The following is a 20,024-nucleotide window of genomic DNA, read 5'->3' as shown; positions in this document are numbered from 1 at the left end:
TATCGAGTCGTATCCAACGCATAGTTACCCCTCCTTGGGTTTCTGAGGCAGTATCACTATGGAAGTAGATTGCCCAACCTTCCTTCTGAGGAGTGGTTGGTGGGTTTGGACCGCCAGCCTTCTGGTTAGCAGTCAAAATGCCTTAGACACTATACCACCAGAGCTCCTACCAAGTGATGTTAGGACCTATGAATTAACCTACAAATCAGCCCTGCTAGCCAGTGACTGCACAGAGCATTGCACTGGTTTCTGGTGAATAAAAGGGTAAGCAGCGAAGAGGAAGGCAGGGTGAGCTGTGCACTTTTGCCTGTCTGGAGGGCACAGTCATTTTGAATGTTTACAAGTGGTTCAACACCTTTGGATATTTAAAGCAACAGCATTCTCCCAGATCCCACGGACTTAAGAGTAGCCTCCACTTGCCAGGAACCACAAAGACATTCCAGACACCAATGACTAGAAAGGTCAATATTCTCCTTGTTACTCTTCTACCCCACACCCTCTTGGTGAATGGACGTGTTGCCATTCTTCACTCCCACCCACCTTTTGGGCCACCAGGAATTCCATCCCAGTCTCTGTGCTTGGACAGAGCCTGGGTGCCCTGCCCGCCCTGCCCATGTTTTTTTCTTTTTAGTTTGTGTCTGTTTAAAATTATTATTATTGTCCTGTTTATTATTATTCTTTATCCTTCCCTACACACGTTCTAGTTTTCAGCTTTTTCTTTCTTCCCTGCTCCTGTTTCCAATTTTTTTCTTTTTCATGATTAACCCCATTCCTTTTGTTTTTCTATTTTTTCCCTTTTTTTCATTCAGTATTCTCCTACTCTACCTTTTTTCTCTTATTGCCCTCTCCCCAGATATTGCAGGGTTTTTTTCCTTTTTTTCTCCTTTTGGTTATTGTTCCTGTGTGATGACATGGTGTGTTTTTTCTCCACTTGCTTTTACTTTTTTGATGGTTATTCAATTGTTATTTTTGTCTGAGTGGGAGACAGCAACAGTGCCAATATGACACAATTTGTGCCACACCTCCTGCAGCTTCACTTAGTGAGAACCACCACTTCCTTCTCCACCAACTGGCCAATGATAAACAACCACCAAGAAGAGCATCTACATATAGAAATCCAGAAGATCAATACTAAACTTTCAAAAATACATAACACATTGAAAGGGCAAAAGAGTAGAATTTAATCAATGGAAGACAGAATTAATGAGATTGAAGACAAATACCTGAATACTTCTTTGGAAAGGGATCAATCAGAAAAAAAAGATCAAAACAAAATGAAGAAAGCCTAAGGTTCTATGGAATACCATCAAAAGAAATAACATACATGTAATTGGAATTCCAGAACAGGAGGAGAAAAAGAAAACCACTGAGAAAATTGTCCAAGATTTCTTGGAAGTGAACTTCCCTGATATGATGAAAGATGAGAATATATCCATTCAGGAAGTCCAATGAACAACAAATAGGATTGTTTTGGTTAGGTAGTGCTGTTCTGACAAGAAATATACCACAAATGAGATGGCCTTAACAAACAGGAGTTTATTCTTACAATTTGGAGGCTTTAAGTCCAAGTTCAAAGTGCCAGGCTCTAGGGGCTGGGTGAAAGCCCCTGAGCCCTGGGCTTCAGCTCTGCCTCCAGCTCCCAGCCCATTGAAGCTAGAAGCTTTTCTTCACTCAGGCACATACTGACTGCTGAGGCTGCCAAGCCCAAGGTTGACAAAGAAAAAGGCACAGTCCCAATGTTACCAAATCACACAGCAGGCCATTAATTCAAGTCCCTTATAAGTCCCAAGGTTGGCAGAGTATGGCAGACTGCTGAATAATGACACAGATACATTCAGGGTCCAAGCATGCCATAAGCTAGAGACCATTCCCAAGGCTTCTCATTATATACAGGAAGCAGACCACATCCCAAAGGCAGCTACTCAGCTGCTTGGGGTAGATCCCACCATGGAGTTGACTGCCAGTCCCATCATGGAGAATAATTACCACCAGCTGCCCAGCCAAGTTGACATACAAACATAACTACCACAAGGGCAGACCACAAAAGAAAATCACCAAGACATATCATCATCAAACTCATCAAAACCAAAGAAAAAAAAATAATCCTGAGAGCAGCACAGGAAAAACAAAAAGTTACTTACAAAGGACAACCAATAAGCATAAGCTCCGATTTCTAAGCAGAACCATGCAAGCGAGAAGGCAATGGGACGGTATACATAAAACCCTGAAAGAGAAAAATTTCCTACCAAGAGTTATATATGTGGCAAAATTGTCCCTCAAATATGATGGTGAAATTAGGACATTTCCAGATAAGCAGAAATTAAGGGAATCTTAAAACCAGACCAACCTTACAAGAGATATTAAAGGGTGTTTTCAAACAGAGAACCAATAATAGCAAACAACAACTGACCATTAATACAGAAGATGACATAACCTAGAAACCAACAGAGCTACAGACATATGGAAAGTAAAACAAGCTTACAAGATTGTAAACAGGGAACCAGAGAAATCAACTGGTAAAGGAGAACAACTACAAACCAAAAAGAGGGAAAATACCGTGTAGTTACAGAACTTCTAGATGGTGGTGAAGTCAAAAGAGTTGCAAGACAGAATAGACTGTTCCACATTGGGGGAGAAAATTATAAATCAAAGGGTAACCTCAAAGAAAAATGATAAACCTTCACATCACAATAAAAAAGAGGACAAGCGCAAATCTTTAGCAAATACTAAAACAATAGCAACAAACGAAATGATAACACAATTCTTAAACATAATGAGCTCACCACAGAAAATCGTATGGAACAAAGAAACAAGGAACACCACGAAAAAACACACAAAAAAAATAACAGCAACCAATTCATGTTGTTGTTGTTAGGTGTTGTCATCTCTGACTCATAGTGACCCTATGCACAGCAGAACAAAACACCGCCCGGTCCTGAGCCAGCTCTATGATTCTTGCTATACTTGAAACCATCGCTGCTGCCACCATGTCAATCCATCTCATTGAGGGCCTTCCCCTCTTTTGTCAACTCTCCACCTTACCAAGCATGACATCCTTCTCCAGGGAATGGTCCCTTCTGACAACATGACCAAAGTAGGTGAGACAAAGTCTGGCCATTCTCGCCTCCAAGGAGCATTCTGGCTGCACTTTGTCCGGGACAGATCTGTTAGTTATTTTAGCAGTCCACAGTACTTTCAGCATTCTTCCTCAACACCACAGCTCAAACGCATCAACTCTTCTTCAGTCCTCCTTATTCACTGTTCAGCTCTCACATGCATATGAGGTAATTGAAAATATCATGGCTTGTGTCAGGCGCACCTTAGTCCTCAAGGAGACACCTTTGTTCTTCAGCACTTGAAAGAAGTCCTTTGTAGCCAATTTGCCCAGGGCTATACGTCATCTACTTCCGTAATGATACTGCCTCAGAAACCCAAGGAGGGGTCGCTATGAGTCGGGTCCGACTTGATGGCACATAACAACAACAACATACGTCATCTGATGTTCTGACTGTTGTTTCCATTGGCATTGATTGTTGAACCAAGCAATGTGAATCTAACAATTTCAATCTTTTCTGCATTTATCGTAATGCTGCTTATATATAGGTCCAGTTGTGAGGATTTTTGTTGTTATGTGCCATCGAGTTGGACCTGACTCACAGTGACCCCTCCTTGGGTTTTCGAGGCAGTATCACTACGGAAGTAGATTGCCCCATCTTCCTTCTGAGGAGTTGATGGTGGGTTTGAACCAGCCCTCTGGTTAGCAGTCCAGTGCCTTAGGCACTATGTTATCAGAGCTCCCTGTTTTCTTTGTATTGAGATGAAATCCATACTGCAGACTATATTCTTCAGTCTTCATTAGTAAGTACTTCAAGTCATCCTCACTTTCAGCAAGCAAAGCCTTTGGGACCTCAGGTGCAGCAGGATATCAGGTAGAAAGGAGCAGGAGGAAAAGCTAGGCTCCAAGCCCCCTACAGCCAGGAAAAGGAGGAAATAGCCGGGGACCACAGAGTGGCAGGTTCCAGGTAGGAATTAGGTAAAGGGAGGGCACAGAGGTTTCCAACAGATAAAGGAGACAAATTTGTCTGTCAGTTTGTCATCCTGTGAGGCTTGTACTTGCTGCGAGGCTTGAGGTTGTGCCTCTGGTGTTTTAGACACCAGAAGAGTTGCACATGGTGCACAGGTTTCAATGAAGCTTACAGACTAATACAGACTAGGAAGAAGGAGGAGGCCATCCGCTTCTCAAAAACTGGCCAGGGAAAACCTTATGAATAGCAGAGAAACATTACTGGGCAAATTTATGAATAGCTTGGAAACACTGTCCAACACAGTGCAGGAAGATGAGCCCCTTGGGTTGGAAGGCACACTCAATACAGGCTGGGAAAGAGCTGCCTCATCAGAGTAGAACCAATCTTAATGATATGGATAAAGTGTCTTTCAGGACCTCCATGTGCTGACATGGCACGACTCAAATTGAGGGAAAACAGCTGCAAACATCCATTAATAATTGGAACATGGAACATATGAAGTATGAATCTAGGAAAATTGGAAGTTGTCAAAAATGAAATGGAATACATAAAGATTTATATCCTATGCATTAGTGAGCTGAAATGGACCAGTTTGGGGCATTTTGAATCAGACAACCGTATGATATACTATGCCAGGAATGACAAATTGAAGAGGAGTGGCATGGCATTCATCACCACAAAGGATGTTTCAAGATCAGTCCTGAAGCACAATGCTATCAGTGATAGGATAATACCCATACATCTACAGAATACCCATTAATATGACTATTATTCAAATTTATGCACCAACCACCAAAGCACAAGATGAGGAAATTGAAGATTTTTATCAACTTCTGCAGTCTGAAATTGACTAAACATGCAATCAAGACGTGTTGCTTATCACTGGTGATTGGAATGCAAATTGTGGATAACATTGAGACAAATGGGAATTCCAGAACACTTAATTGTACTCATAAGGAACCTGTATACATAAACCAGAAGGCTGTCATTCAAATGGAAAAAGGGAACACTGCATTGTTTAAAATCAAGGAGGGAGTGCATCAGGGTTGTTTCCTTTCACCATACTTATTCAACCTGTATGCTAAGCAAATAATTCGAGAGGCGGGACTATATGAACAAGAACATGGCATCAGTATTGGAGGAAGAATCATTAACAACAATCAATTCATACTCGTTGATAACTATACAGAATGTTAATGGATTAAATGCACCACTCAAGATATGGAGAGTTGCAGACTGGTGAGAAAACAGAACCCATCAATATGCTGTCTAGAAGTGACACACCTTAGAGACAAAGACAGAAATAGACTAAAAATCAAAGGTTGGAAAAAGATGGCAAATGGCAACTGTAAGAGAGCAAGAGTGGCAATATTAATTTCTGATCAAATTGACTTTAAGACAAAAACCACCATAGGAGACAAGGAAGGACATTATATAATGATTAAAGGATCAATTGAACATGAAGATATAACCATAATAAGTATCTATGGACCCAAATGAAATAGCCCCAACATACATAAATTAGACTCTAAAAGAGTTAAAAGGCAAATAGATATTCCACAGTCATAGTGGGAGACTTAATACACCACTTTCAATGAAAGACAGAACTGGAAAGAAACTCAACAAAGACACAGAAGAGCAATACAATCCACCAACTTAACTTACAGACATCTACAGAGCACTTCACTCAACAGCACAATATACTTTTTTTTCCAGTGCACATGGAACATTTTCCATGACAGACCATATGTTAGGCCATAAAGCAAGCCTTCATAAATTTAAAAACATTGAAATACTGCAAAGCATCTTCCCAGATCACAATGTTATAAAATTAGAAATCAACAATAGGAAGATCAACAGAAAAAGAGTAAACACATGGAAACTGAACAACACCCTCCTTGAGAAAGACTGGGTAAGAGAAGAAATAAAAAATGAAATTCAAAAATTCCTTGAATCAAACATGAATGAAAACACAACATAGCAAAATCTTTGGAAAAACAGCAAAAGCAGTGATCAGAGGCCAATTTATAGCAATAAATGCACACATCAAAAAAGAAAGAGCCAAAATCAACACTTTAAACCAACATCTCCAACAATTAGAAAAAGAACACCAAGAAAAGCCTAGTCACCAGAAGAAAGGAAATAACAGATTCAAGCAGAAACCAATGAAACAAAACAGAAAGACAAAAGAAAAAATCAACAAGATTAGAAGTTGGTTCTTTGAAAAGATTAATAAAATTGACAAACCACTGGCAAATTTAACAAAGGAAAAGAGGGAGAGAATATAACATGAATAAGAAAGAAAAGGGGCAGCATCATAACAGAACCAATTGAAATAAAAAGGATAATATCAGGATACTGTGAAGAACTGTACTCCAACAAATTTTAAAATCTGGAAGAAATGGACAGATTTCTAGAAACACATCACTTACCTAAACTCACACAGACTGAGGTGGACAAGTTGAACAGATCCATAACAAAAGAAGAAATTGAACAGCTCATTAAAAAAATTAACAAAAAAAAAAGTCCTGGCCCAGACAGTTTCACCAGAGAAGTCTACCAAACATTCAGAGAAGAACTGACACCAATCCTATTCAAACTATTCCAAAATATAGAAAAGGATGGAATCCTTCCTAATTCATTTTATGAAGCAATCATAACCTTGATACCAAAACCAGGCAAACATTATTCAAAAGGAAAACAACAAACCAATATCCCTCATGAATATAGATGCAAAAATCTTAAACAAAATCCTAGCCAATAGACTCCACCAACATACCAAAAAAAATACATAAATAACTCATTTTGACCAACTAGGGTTCATATCAGGTATACAAGGATGGTTCAACATTAGAAAACAATCAACATCATCCACCACATAAATAAAACAAAGGAAAAGAACCACATGATCATATCAATCAAAGCAGAAAATGCATTTGATAAAATCCAACGCACATTCCTGATCAAAAGTCTCAGCAAAATAGGAACAAAAGGGACACTCCTCAACATAATGCAAAACCAACAGCCAACATTATTCTCAATGAAGCGAGACTAAAACCATTTCCCTTGCAAACAGGAACCAGACAAGGATGCCCTTTATCACCACTTCTAGTCAACACTGTATTGGAAGTCCTAGCCAGGGCAATAAGGCAAGAAAAGGAAATCAAAGGCATCCAAACTGATAAGGAAGAAGTCAAACTACTCCTGTTTGCTTATGATCCTATACCTATGCAAATCCCAAGAGACTCACTAAAAAATCTACTGGAACTAATTGAGAGATTTAGCATAGTGCCAGGATATAAGATCAACCATCCAAAAATTGGTTGGATTCCTCTACACCAGCAAAGAAATTGCTGTAAAAGAAATAAGGAACTCAGTAGCATTTACAATAGCTACCAAAAAAATAAAATACTTGGGAATAAATCTTACCAGGGACCAAAAGACCTGTGCAAAGTCAACTATAAAACACTACTTCAAGAAACCATAACAAATCTACATAAATGGAAGAACATACCATGCTCGTGGATAGGAAGATTCAACATTGTGAAAACGTCAATTCTACCCAAAGCAATCTATACATTCAATGCAATCCCAATCCAGATCCCAACAACATTCTTTAAGGATATTGAAAAAAACAATCACTAACTGCGGTAGTTACGTTTGTGTGTCAGCATGGCTGGGCCTGTTTGAGCGGCTGGGCACCTGGTGGTAGTTATTCCCCATGATGAGACCAGCAATCAACTCCATGTTGGGATCTACCACAAGTAGCTGAGTAGCTGCTTTGGGTACGTGGTCAGCTTCCGGTATATTAGAAGGAGCTTTGGAATAGTCTCTAGTTTATGGCACGCTTGAACCTTGCATGGAGCCATGTTGTTGTTCAGCAGTCTGCCATGCTCTGCCCACCTTGGGACTTTCAATGGATTTGAATTGTTGGCCTGCTGTGTGGTTTGGTAATATTGGGAGTGTGCCTTTTCACTTGTCAACCTTGGACTTGTCAGTCTCACCAGCCAGCAGCTGAGTCAAGAAAAGCCTCGTTTCAATGGGCCGGGTGCAGAAGGCAGAGCTGAAGCTCAAGGTTGAGGGGCTTTCACCCAGCCTCTAGAGCCTGACACTTTGAACTTGGACTTAAAGCCTCCAAACTGTAAGAGAACAAACTCCTGTTTGTTAAGGTCATCCACACTTGTGGTATATTCTTGTGAGAGTAGCATTGGGTAACCAGAACACACTCCTTGGAGAGAACGATCATGGGCGAATCAAAGGGTGGTGTATGCACAGGGACATAGCTCAGGAGGCAGGAGTGCATAGAGGGAAGGACGCAGGGAAGAGGTGACTATGGGGAGGAAGTGGGAAGAGAGCTGTTGCATTGTGGTAAATTGTAGTCATGTCATGAGACAAAGTGTATGTTAACTGTTGTATGGAAAGTGAACTTGCTCTATAAACTTTCACCCAAATCACAATAAAAATAACATGCCCCACACTCACAGCAAGATAAGAGCAGAGGTATCACTTTGGTTGAAAACAGGATTTGATTTTATTGCCAGAAGGTGTAGAGGAAAATGTCTTCCTGATTAAGGCGTAGTGCCTAAGGCATTTGACTGCTGCTAACCACTACCATCCACTCCTTAAAAGGAAGGTTGGAGGACCATCTATTTCCATAGTGATACCGCCTCGGAAACCCAAGGAGGGGTCACTATGAGTCAGATCCAGCTCAATGGCTGTGAGTTGGTTTTTTTTTTTTAACTGATTAAGGCAGAAAATGAAAAATAAATTTTAAATGTTTATGCCCTATCAAGGTGTTACTTATGCCTTGCCCTCTCATAACCTGAGTAGAGAACAAATACAAAGAAAGTCAAGAGTAACAGCAAGGCTTGTTGTGTTGTTGTTATGTGCCGTCGAGTCAACCCCGACTCATAGCTTAGGAGTAACCTAAGATGTGATAGCCCTAGAAGGAAGTGGTATTTGAACAGCCTCTCAAAAGTGAGAAGTCATGTGAGATGTTGGAATTCAGGCTTCAGTTTGACTTCTATCTCCAACACTTATGAGATGTGATATTGGGCAAATCACCCACTCTGAGCCTGCTTCTTCATTAAATGAAGATCGTAATTAGGATTTTAGGAGGTCAGTAAGATATAAAATGACTAGGCAGCAGAGAGTAAAGGAGTCCTGGTAGTGTAATCCTTAAGCACTTGGATGCTAACAGAAAGGTGCAAGTTCAAACACACTCAGCAGCTCCAAGGGAGAAAGACCTGGCAAAATATACCATAAAGATGACAGCCTACAACACTCTATGGGGCAATTCTACTCTGTCCCATGGGGTCACTGTGAGTCAAAAATCAAGTGGTCAACACCTAACACCAATAGCAGAGTATACGTTCACAGTAAATTTCCCTTCTACCTTCCGTTAAAGAACTCCATTACATCAGGTTATTTTAAGGAACATTTATCAACTAAACAACCTAAGAAACCAAAAAGGTACAACCACAAATTCTCTGCACAATAGGCTTCTATGTAGAATTTATTATAATATTAAAATGTGCTTAGTTTGGGATCTGAAGGATTTTAACCCAAGTGGCATAACCCTAAGGAAATATGACTTCTACTATGGGGAATAATTTCCATGGAGTCACACCGTTCCTACTTTCATGAGGACTATAAGCAGTGACATTTTAAAAGAGATTTCTAGGTAACAACCCATCCCACTCAGGATTTACGGCTTTTCCTCTCTTCTGGATACAGAAACAAACTCAAGTTGGGGCCATACACGTAGAGGTAGAGCTGTGTACTCTCTGCTCTGAAGAAAACACTGACAGAAGCTCAAAGTCCCTCCACCCCTCTGCTTGGGAATACAGATGCTGTGATGAAGTGAAGAGTATCTTGCAAACATCCACTACCTCTTCTAAAATCTTTTCCAAGGGAAACAGTAAATCTTCACCTGATAAGAAAATCCAGGATATTAGTGTCAATTTCTAATATACATTTTATGGAAAAAAACTTCACATTAATACACTTAATATACCTAATTCCCCCAGTAGCATCATTGTTGGAAGTAAAGGTTATCTTAACAGATAGAAAATCTTTTTCCTTGCATTAAAACAGGGGCTGGCAACCTATACCAGCTGTTTTTGTAAAGGTTTATTGGGACACAGCTATGCTCATTTATTTCTATCATCCATGACTACTTTAATTCAGCAAAGTTGAGTGATTTGCAATAGAGAACATTACCTGATCTCCAAAGCCTAAAATATTTGTAAGAAAAAGTTTGCCTATATGGATGGATAGATGGGTGGACAGGCTGAATGATTAGGTATGTCTATGAAATAGGGTTGGCAGACAATGGTCCTATAAGTTTATGTGAACGATCAGAATTCCCAGGTGTACAGTAGAGCTGACAAGGGGCAAGGTTGTGGTCACTGCTTGGTCACAGACAGCTACCCAGAGGGACAGAGTAGTTGAACCTGCGGGATTGAGACCATAGTCGCAGGGGACATCAAGCTCAATTGACATAACATACTATACATTGTTTCACCTCCTACTTTGGCGAGTAGCGACTGGGATCTTAAAAGCTAGCAAGCTGCCATCTAGATGCAATGATGGGTCTCTCCTCGTCCAGAGCAAAGAAGAATAAAGAAAACCAAAATTCATGGAAACAATTAGTCCTAGCGACTGGTACACCATCCAATCTGCAGCCTATACAACTATGAAACCAGATGGTGCCCGGCTACCACTGTCATCCACTTGGAAGGGAATCTATGTAGGAGACCCTTGATAGAGAGGGAGAACAATGTGGAACAAAACTCAAAATCATTTGGAGGGAAAAAAAAAAAGATGGTTGGGACCAGGTTTGCTGGTCCAATAGAGCCTGGTGGAACCACTGAGACTATGGCCCCTAGCTGCCCTTCAGGTCTGGAATTGAACCCACACCCGTGGTTTCCAGTGAAACAAAAGACAGGCATATGAGTTGAACATTTACCTCAGGAAGATACACTCCTTGGAGAGAACAATCATGGGAGAAAGAAGAGCTGCTTATGCACAGGGAGACAGCTCAGGGGGCAGGAGTGCATGGAGGGATGGACACTGGGAAGAGGTAACTATGGGGAGGAAGAGGGAGGGGAGCTGTTGCATTGTGGTAAACTGTGGTCAATGGCATGAGATAAAGTATATGTGAACTGCTGTGTGGAAAGTGAATTTGCTCTGTAAATCTTCACCCAAATCACAATTTAAAAAAAAAAAAAAAAAAAAAAGTTTGCCAACTCCAGCATTGAAATATCACAATACCATACTAAGGTTAAGTGAAACTATGTTTTAATAGAAACTCAAAACATAAAACACAAATGACATGCTTGCTCTGATTCAGGCACTTTCCAGATCATAGTTTATTTATTACTTCAGATAAAAAGATAGTATACATATTAGGGAATCCTTTAAAATTCCACTCTATAGAGTTATACACCATCTAGTACTTCTGCATTGAAGGTTAACCAAAAAATCTCTAAACATCTGAAAGTCCCACTATTAGCATGAGCTATGGTAATAAAAAATTTAATTTGTCCAATGTATAGTATTTACATTATGAAAGCAATGGTGGTGTGATAAACAATGATAAAGGAATAGTAAAAATAAACTTGAAAAAGCAAAGGTTTATATTCTTACAATGTGCTAATTATCATAATTGTATATAAAAATTAAAACATAGCACAGCTTTCTGTTACAAAAATCTTAAATCATCTGAGTTGTAGTCATTACTTGCTAACAATTTACATGCAACATCTGCTAGGACTGACGTCTGATTTTTCCCCAAGGAAATGTGAAAAGATAAATGACATTTAAGAGCAGACATTAATTTACTTGTGGACAGGAAGAAAGAAAAAAAACTGTACTCAAGATCAGTACTGGTCACAAGCCTCTTCCCTACAGAAATGATTTAAAAAAAAAAAACCCTCCAAAGAGAAGATGCATAGGCGAAGAGTACCACAAACGGCCCAGCTCAAGGACTCGGGGACCAACCGCACACATCTTCCCTGTCTCCTTCAACGATGAGAGGTCTATTTTGCCATCAGATGACAATGACTGAAACAAGTGAGGGGTACCAGGTGTACAACTAATTAAATCTTGCAAAATACTAAATGAGGGCAGGGGTGGCCAGAAGAAGGGGCAATTTACATATAATCCAAACTATGTACAGCAAACTGGAATGCAGCCCATCCCAAACTGGCTTTGTGAAACAATTGGACCTTTTATGATTAAACAGTGAAAATTATAAAAAATGTAATAATAATATAATAGATTTACATGAGAAGCAGAATCTAAGGGGCATTTTATATTAAGCATTTACTGTGCTGTTCAATTTAAAAATAATTTTGCTAAGTACACATCTCAGCTGAGGTCTATGTATAAAATGTCCTAATAGATACAGATATTTACCTTTGGTGAGTTAAAGGCCCTTTTGTGACTTTTGTCGGAATTGTATGCAGAATGCTAGTTGTACATGCACATGTGGGAAAACTCAAGGTGAAGTAACCCAAAAGATGTGCACGTCAGGAGACTGGAGGTACTCTGTAAGTCAAAGCACACCAGAACGCCTCAGCAGGTAACAGTGAGAATGGCAAGAGGGAATGGAATGCCAGTATGGCAGGAATTTAAAAACAAAGAAATGAAGGCCTCTCGTACCAGCAGAATCCTGCATACATACAAAAATGAAAAAGCCACCCACCATTTTCATGAAACAAAAGCCAATTATAGTGCGGGGAAAGTACAAACTGCAGAAAACCAGAAGTCAATAGAAGACAACAACTGGTTTACATGAGAGAAAGGAGAAGACTTTCTTCCGAGCAGAGTTACTTGGTGAATGCGGCCACCACCGCCCACAGAACCTCATTGGTGCTGGCCTTGAGACATTCCACTTCAGGGTCTAAGTCGAGAAGCTGCCGCACTCTCTTGGTGGCTAAATCGTACTGCTCATCCAGAAGAGGAGCAAACGCGTTCTCCAGGACATCCGAGGCGTGGGCTAGGTAAATGAGGGCCAGCAACCGCTTGTCCATGCGGTGAGGGTCATTGACCCACTTGTCAAGAACGGCTTCTTGTACCTTCTTGATGAGCCGCTGCTTAATGTTGTTGTTGGTGAGGGGATGTGTCGTCATGTCAAAAAGTAGGAAGTTCTGTTTCTCTGTTGTCAATACACCCTTTTCCACCAGGTTTTTAGCTAATCGTTCCCGCACGTTTCTTAATTGATAATGCAATTTTAATGGATTCCATGTCTCACCTAAACAAAAGATTTCAAAAGTTAGAAAAGAATGATAGGCATTATCTACTAATTTTGTAAAGTTTTTGTACTATTATAAAATAAATGGTAAAATTCTGCGCACACACACACACACACACACCCAAAACAATAGAAGAAAACTAAACTATGTTTTTCTCCTCAATTAGACCATGCACGTGTTATGGGCTAGGCCTTTGGATTCTAAGCACCTGGCACATTTTCAGGTACAGCAGTCACTCAAGACTAAAGCAGTCTTTAAACCACAGTCAACCTCAGTCTAACATGGAAATAAACCAAGTATTCAATTATGTCTCATCTCCAAGTGTTGTCAAAAAGCAGCCAACAGCAAAGTAAGTTTCTTTTCTGTTAAACAACTATCTGCAATAAACAGACAAAAAGAGAAAAAAAAATTTTCATATTAATATCCTATTCATGAAACGGCTACATAAATTATAGATATTATATGCATATTATATTACATGTTATATACATATTATATTCCTGAAACTGCTACATATCTAAAAGCTAATAGGGGCACTGGTGGTTCAGTGGCAGAATTCTCACAAGACACCTGGGTTCAACTCCTGGCCAATACACCTCACGCGTAATTATCACCCTCAGTCAATGGAGGCCTGCATGTTGCTAGGATGCTGAATAGGATTTGGTAGAATGTTCTGACTAGTATCACTCAGGAAGAATTGTTTGGTGATGTACTTCTGAAAATTAGCCAATGAGAACCCTATGAATCACAAATGTCTGACTGACAACCAATCAGGGAGATGGCCAAAGACCAATAAGCATTTCCATTCCATTGTACATGAGGTCACCCATGATTTGGAGACGAACTCAAAGCAACTATCAACAATAAAGCTAAGAAAGCCTGTTTAGACACTGCCTTTCTTTAATGACAAACAATATAAAGATAGTTCTAGAAGGGCAAAAATTTTCCACCATGTTAACCTTGCATCTATCCACATTTATTTTTTTTAAATGTACATTTCCTTTTAAGACAAATATTTAAAACAAAACCAAATGATTTCTTACAATTTTTTATAAGACTAGAAGGAACTAAGGAGCTCTCGTAGCATAGTGCCTAAGGCACTTGACTGCTAACCAGAAGGCAGGCAGTTCAAAACCACCAGCCACTCCTCGGAAGGAAGGTTGGGCAATCTACTTCCGTAGTGATACTGCCTCGGAAATGCAAGGGGAGTCACTATGAGTCGGGCCTGACTCGACGCCACATAATAACAACAACAACAACAGAAAGAACTACATTAAAATATTTAAGTGTTATCTTTGGGGTTGTTGTTTTTGTTGTTGTTATGTGCCTTAGGCACCACACAATTTTTTTTCTCTCACTTTCTTGTATTTACCAAGTGATCTACAACATATAGAGGTATTATTCCTTTTAATTTGGAAAAAAAAACTAATTTTCTAAATTAGAACATGTTAAAGATCAACCACAGGCACTTTTATTAAATGGCAAAGTTCTAAGGCTGCAATTTTATATTCTGTGCTGTACCCTACAGGAACCATTAACCACAGGGAGCTATTAAATTTTAATTAATAAAAAATTCAGTTCCTCAGTTGCACTAGTAACATTTCGAGGGCTCAACAGTCACATACAGTTAGTGGTTACTGATTGGAAAGCATAAGAAAAGAGTAACTCCATCATCACAGAAAATTCTAGTGGATGGTGCTACCTTAAAATATGGTATGACTATTCAAATGACTAAAGACACAATTATTTTACCATATGACTTAATACTAAAGAGTATAAGGCTATGACAGAGTAATCAATGCAGGACTTGCCTTCTCACCACAAACAACTGGAAATTTAGATAAAATATCTGAAACAACTATTTCTAGATGCTGTTTAACAAGCAACACAGAACTATGGCCCTTGAGAAAGAAAGAAACTGAGTGACACCCCGGAATGCCCGAGCTCACTGCCTAGAAGCACACAGTACGCAGCTGATCGGGAAGGAAGAGTCTAAGCAGAGCCCAACAGTCATGCTGTGTGCAAAGGAAGAGAGACCATTTCAGGGAGACTAAGGCAGCTGGAATGTGCAAGGCCGAGAACTGGAGCGGAGGAATGGTGCAGAGAAAGAGGTCTAGCATATGCAGAGTAACCCTTTGAGCCTCTGGGTAAAAACTAAGGCATATGCCTTAGAGTAAGAAACTCTACAACGAGAGGCAAAGAACCACCACCAGAATGCTGCCAACTGAACAATTCCAAGAGGTCTCACAGGGCTGGGAAACACTCACGTGCCAACCAGCCTATGTGGAATAGCCTGCCTGCATATCCAAGGGCATTCATGAGGGGCTTCAGAAGGATTGTGCCAAATCAGCCCTGAAGTAAAGGCTACTCTAGACCCACCCTAACAAAGTTTAAAAGATGGAATTAGCAGACAAAGACTTTAAAATAGCAATTGTAAATATCAAAATGATTCAAAGGAAGACATGAACATGATGAAGAAAAAATGGAAGCTGTTTTTTAAGAAAGAATGATCTGGAAATGTCATTTTGCATTTTGTAATTCACTGTGAAACTAGGGACTTGAAAAACCTAACCATGATTAGATAATGAAAGGCTGAGGATTTGTATCATCTGATACCATGAATTATTAGTAATTAAAGTCACTTCCTGCATTTAAAGAAAATGTAACTTTTCAAATAAAAAGGCCCACAAAACCAGCTTACACAAAAGAAACACAAATCATAGCATTCAATTTTTTTGCACAACTTCAAAAAGGAGAAGAGCTAAAATATATTTGGGGTCATATATATTAAACCAGAAACCCAAAATCACTCCCATCAAGTCGATTCTGACTCATAGCAACCCCGTTTTGGTTTCCAAAGCAGTAAATCTTTACAGAAGTAGTTTCCCAGTCCTCCTTCAGCAGAGTGGCTGGTGGGTTTGAAACACCAACCTTCCTTCTAGTTAGCAGTTCTGGTAGTTATGTTTGTGTGTCAACGTGGCTGGGCCTGATTTGAGTGGCTGGGGCAGCTGGTGGTAATATTCTCCATGAGGAGACTGGTAATCAACTCCATGGCAGGATCTACCACAAGCAGATGAGTAGCTAACTTTGGGATGTGGTCTGCTTCCTGTATGTAAGCAGCAGCCTTGAGAATGGTCTCTAGCCCATGACACGCTTGGACCCTGCCGTGCCGTTGCTCAGCAGCCTGCCATGCTCTGCTGACCTTGGGACTTACAATGGACTTAATACCTGCCATGTGATTTGGTTAACATTGGGACTGTGCCTTTTTACTTGTCAACCGTGGGTTTGTCAGCCTCAGCAGCCAGCAGCTGTCTGAGTGAAGAAACACCTCTAGCTCCAGTGGGCCAGGAGCTGGAGGCAGAGCTGGACTCCAAGGTTGAGGGGCTTTCACCCAGCCCCTAGAGCCTGGCACTTTGAACTTGGACTTAAAGCCTCCAAACTATAAGAGAATAAACTCCTGTTTGTTAAGGTCATCCCATTTATGGTATATTCTTGTCAGAGTGGCACTAGGTAACCAATACAGCAGTCAAATATCTAAACACTATGCTACTAGAGCTCCTTTCATATATATTAAACCAAAAAATCCAAATACGCTGCCATCGAGTGAATTCTGACTCATAGTGACCCCTTTGGGTTTCTGAGGTGGAAAATCTTTACTGAAGTAGATTGTTCAGTCTTCCTTCTGCAGAGTGGCTGATGGGTTTGAACCTCCAACCTTCCGATTAGCAGTCAAATGCCTTAGGCACTATGACACCAGAGCACCTTTTATATATATTAGAAGTCTAAAATAGATTTTAAAACTTACTAATATGAAAGAAAAAACACAGTTGAATAATAAAGGTAATTTTGCTTATTTCATTTTCTGGTGTTAACCAACAAGCCTAAGCCCGCATTTCAATGTTAAGAAATCACTACTAGTTACTTGATGAGACAGTACAGTGTAATAAGCTCTGGGGCCACACTGCTCAGGCCTGAATCCCAACTTGTTATTTTCTAGCTGCACAACTTATGTAAAATTCCTCAACCTCTCTACTGTCCCATTTCCTCACCTGTAAAATGAGGATAACAACTGTATCAAGCTCACAGAACTATTAGGATGATTATGTGATTTAAAACATAGCAAGTTCTTAGAGCCTGGTACGTGGAAGGTATTCAGTAAATGTTGGTGATTATTATTCACCCAAGAGCAGAAACAGCACTTTGGCAGAAAGAATGTGTAGCACTTGTCATGTGCTAGGAATCATACTGTTGTTGCTAGGTGCCATCAAGACAGTTCCAACTCACAGCAACACTATATTCAACAGAAAGAAACACTGCCCGTTCCTATGCCATCTTCACAATTATTGCTGTTTGAGCCCATTCCATCTTGTTAAGGGTTTTGCTGTTTTTCACTGACCCTCTACTTTATCAAGCATGGCGTCCTTCTCCAGGACTGGTTCCTCCTGATAACATGTCCAAAATACATGAGATGAAGTTTTGCCATCATCTTTTCAATGGAGTATTCTGGCTGGATTTGGAATTTCAAGACTAATTTATTCATTCTTCTGGCAGTCCATGCTATATTCAATATTCTTCACCAACACAGTAATTCAAAGGCCCCAATTCTTCTTCACTCTTCCTTATTCACTGTCCAGTTTTCACATGCATATGAGGTGACTGAAAATACCTGGTTAGGCATACCTTATCCTCAAAGTGACACCTATGCATTTTAACATTTTAAAGAGATCTTTTGTGGCAAATTTGCCCAGTTCAATGTGCCATTTGATTTCCTGACTGCTGTTTCCATGGGTATTGTTTGTGGATTGGAGCAAAATGTAATCCTTAACAACTTATTAGGTACCAAAATTACAAACCTAAGACATATTTCTAACTCTGCAGGAATTCAAAATCAAGTGAAGGAAATACTATAGTGGATGGAGTAAAATAATAACAAGGCCAGGAGAATAATATGAACCAAGTGCCCAGAGGGATAAGAAACTAGTTGGGTTTGATGTTAAAGAGCCTTTTTATGAAAGTCACGGGGGGAGGAACTTTCAAGGTCAATCTTGAAAGCCAGGAGGATTAAGCATGCCGTAAGAGGAAGAGCAACCAGCGTTCCAGGCAGAAGAAACCATCAAGTACACAAGCAGTGACCATGAGAACACGGTGGGACCTGGAGCAGAGCTACACGGCCTTTCAGAGGTGTGGGACTGCTGCTTCTTCAGTGTTGTACAAATGCAGTCTTCCCAACAAATGCCTGCCTGCTGCACCTTTCTCCAGACAGTTTAGATTTTGTTTTTTATTTCTAATGTCATCTGCCCGTGGTAGACAGCCTAAGACACTAGGCTAGAACTGAGTAGACAGTGTTTTTTGAAATTATTGACTTTGGAAATTTAAACTAACACAATATACAAATTGCATACTACACAAATTTGCATAGCCAAATTTATGTAAAAGCCTCTTAAAAAACTACCATTCAACTCTAAGATAAATTAACTAATTACCACTATATAATAAGTAATTGGGAGCTCTGGTAGCATAGTGACTAAGGCACTTGACTGCTAACGAAAAGGCTGGTGGTTCAAACCCACCAGCTACTCCTAGGAAGGAAGATGGGGAAATCTACTTTCATAGTGATACCGCCTCAGAAACCCAAGGAGGGGTCACTATGATTCTGGTCCAACTCGATGGCATATAAAAAACAACAACAATACGTAATTATGTATAAAACCAAGGTTTGCATTTTGGACCGTGGGAATAAAAAATATACTATCAATTATTTTTAAATAAAGATATATTAAAATAGGGCTCTTTGGGAGGAGTTCCGGCAAGATGGCGGATTAGGCAGAAGGACTACACAGACCCTCTTCAACAAAGAAAAGGGAAACCAATTAACACAGACACAGAAGATAATCTTGGACCCCTGAGCCTTGAAGGGAAGGATACAGAAGTGGACTAAACCCCAACTAGCAAGAAATTGCGTGAAAATACCAAAAAAAGGAGACATACGGAGCTGCGGTCTGACAGTGCCCTGAGCAACCCTGACGGTACAGGCAGCTTGGAGATTCCCGACTTGTGGTAGGACCCAAGAATTAACCTAAAAATCACCCTGCTAGCCAGGGACTGCACAGACTCTGCACAGTGGCTGGGGAACTAACAGAGAAGGTGAAGAGAAAGGTGGGCTGAGCTGTAGACTTTTGCCGGTCCCGAGGGCACCGCCATTTTGTAGGTTTACAAAGCGGCTTAACTATTTTGGATATTTAAAGAGACAGCGCTCTCACAAATTCCTGTGGTGGTAGGACTTAAGAATTAACCTAAAAATCACCCTGCTAGCCAGGGACTGAACGGAGGACTGTGCACAGTGGCTGGGGAACAAACGGAGAAGGTGAAGAGAATGGTGGGCTTAGCTGTGGACTTTTGCCAGTCCGGAGGGTGCCGCCATTTTGAAGGTTTAAAAGCGGATTGACTATTTTGGATATTTAAAGAGACAGCACTCTCCCATATTTCTGGGGCTTAAAAACATGTTCTGCTTTCCAGCAACCCCAAGGACACTTGGGGCCTACAAGACTGAAAAGCAACGGGCCAACGATAAAAAACCACCAAGAAGAGCCTGAATTACCCTTGGCTGCTCTTCATAAACAGTTAACAGAGATCTAAATACAACAACGTCACAATGCCTCGGAAACAACAGACCATCACAGTCCACAAAAAGAAGCAGGATAAAGCGGTAGAAACAAGGGAGCAGGATACAGACCCAGAA

General features: G+C 40.2%; 1 protein-coding gene across 1 annotated transcript in view; it reads right to left on the bottom strand.

Moving 5' to 3' along the window:
• Positions 1-12,859: 12,859 nt before the first annotated feature.
• The window catches only part of GOLPH3 (golgi phosphoprotein 3), a 64,543-nt gene continuing 57,378 nt past the window's right edge, over positions 12,860-20,024 (bottom strand). Inside the window, exon 4 of the mRNA XM_007951606.2 lies at positions 12,860-13,284. Within this exon, the coding sequence (XP_007949797.1) occupies positions 12,860-13,284 (425 nt within the window). The remainder of the gene's footprint in view (positions 13,285-20,024) is intronic.

Source organism: Orycteropus afer, unplaced genomic scaffold (assembly GCF_000298275.1).
Source record: "Orycteropus afer afer isolate SDZICR_OR568_19922 unplaced genomic scaffold, OryAfe1.0 scaffold00302, whole genome shotgun sequence".
Lineage (NCBI taxonomy): Eukaryota > Metazoa > Chordata > Mammalia > Tubulidentata > Orycteropodidae > Orycteropus > Orycteropus afer.
This window is presented reverse-complemented; position numbering and strand designations above follow the sequence as displayed.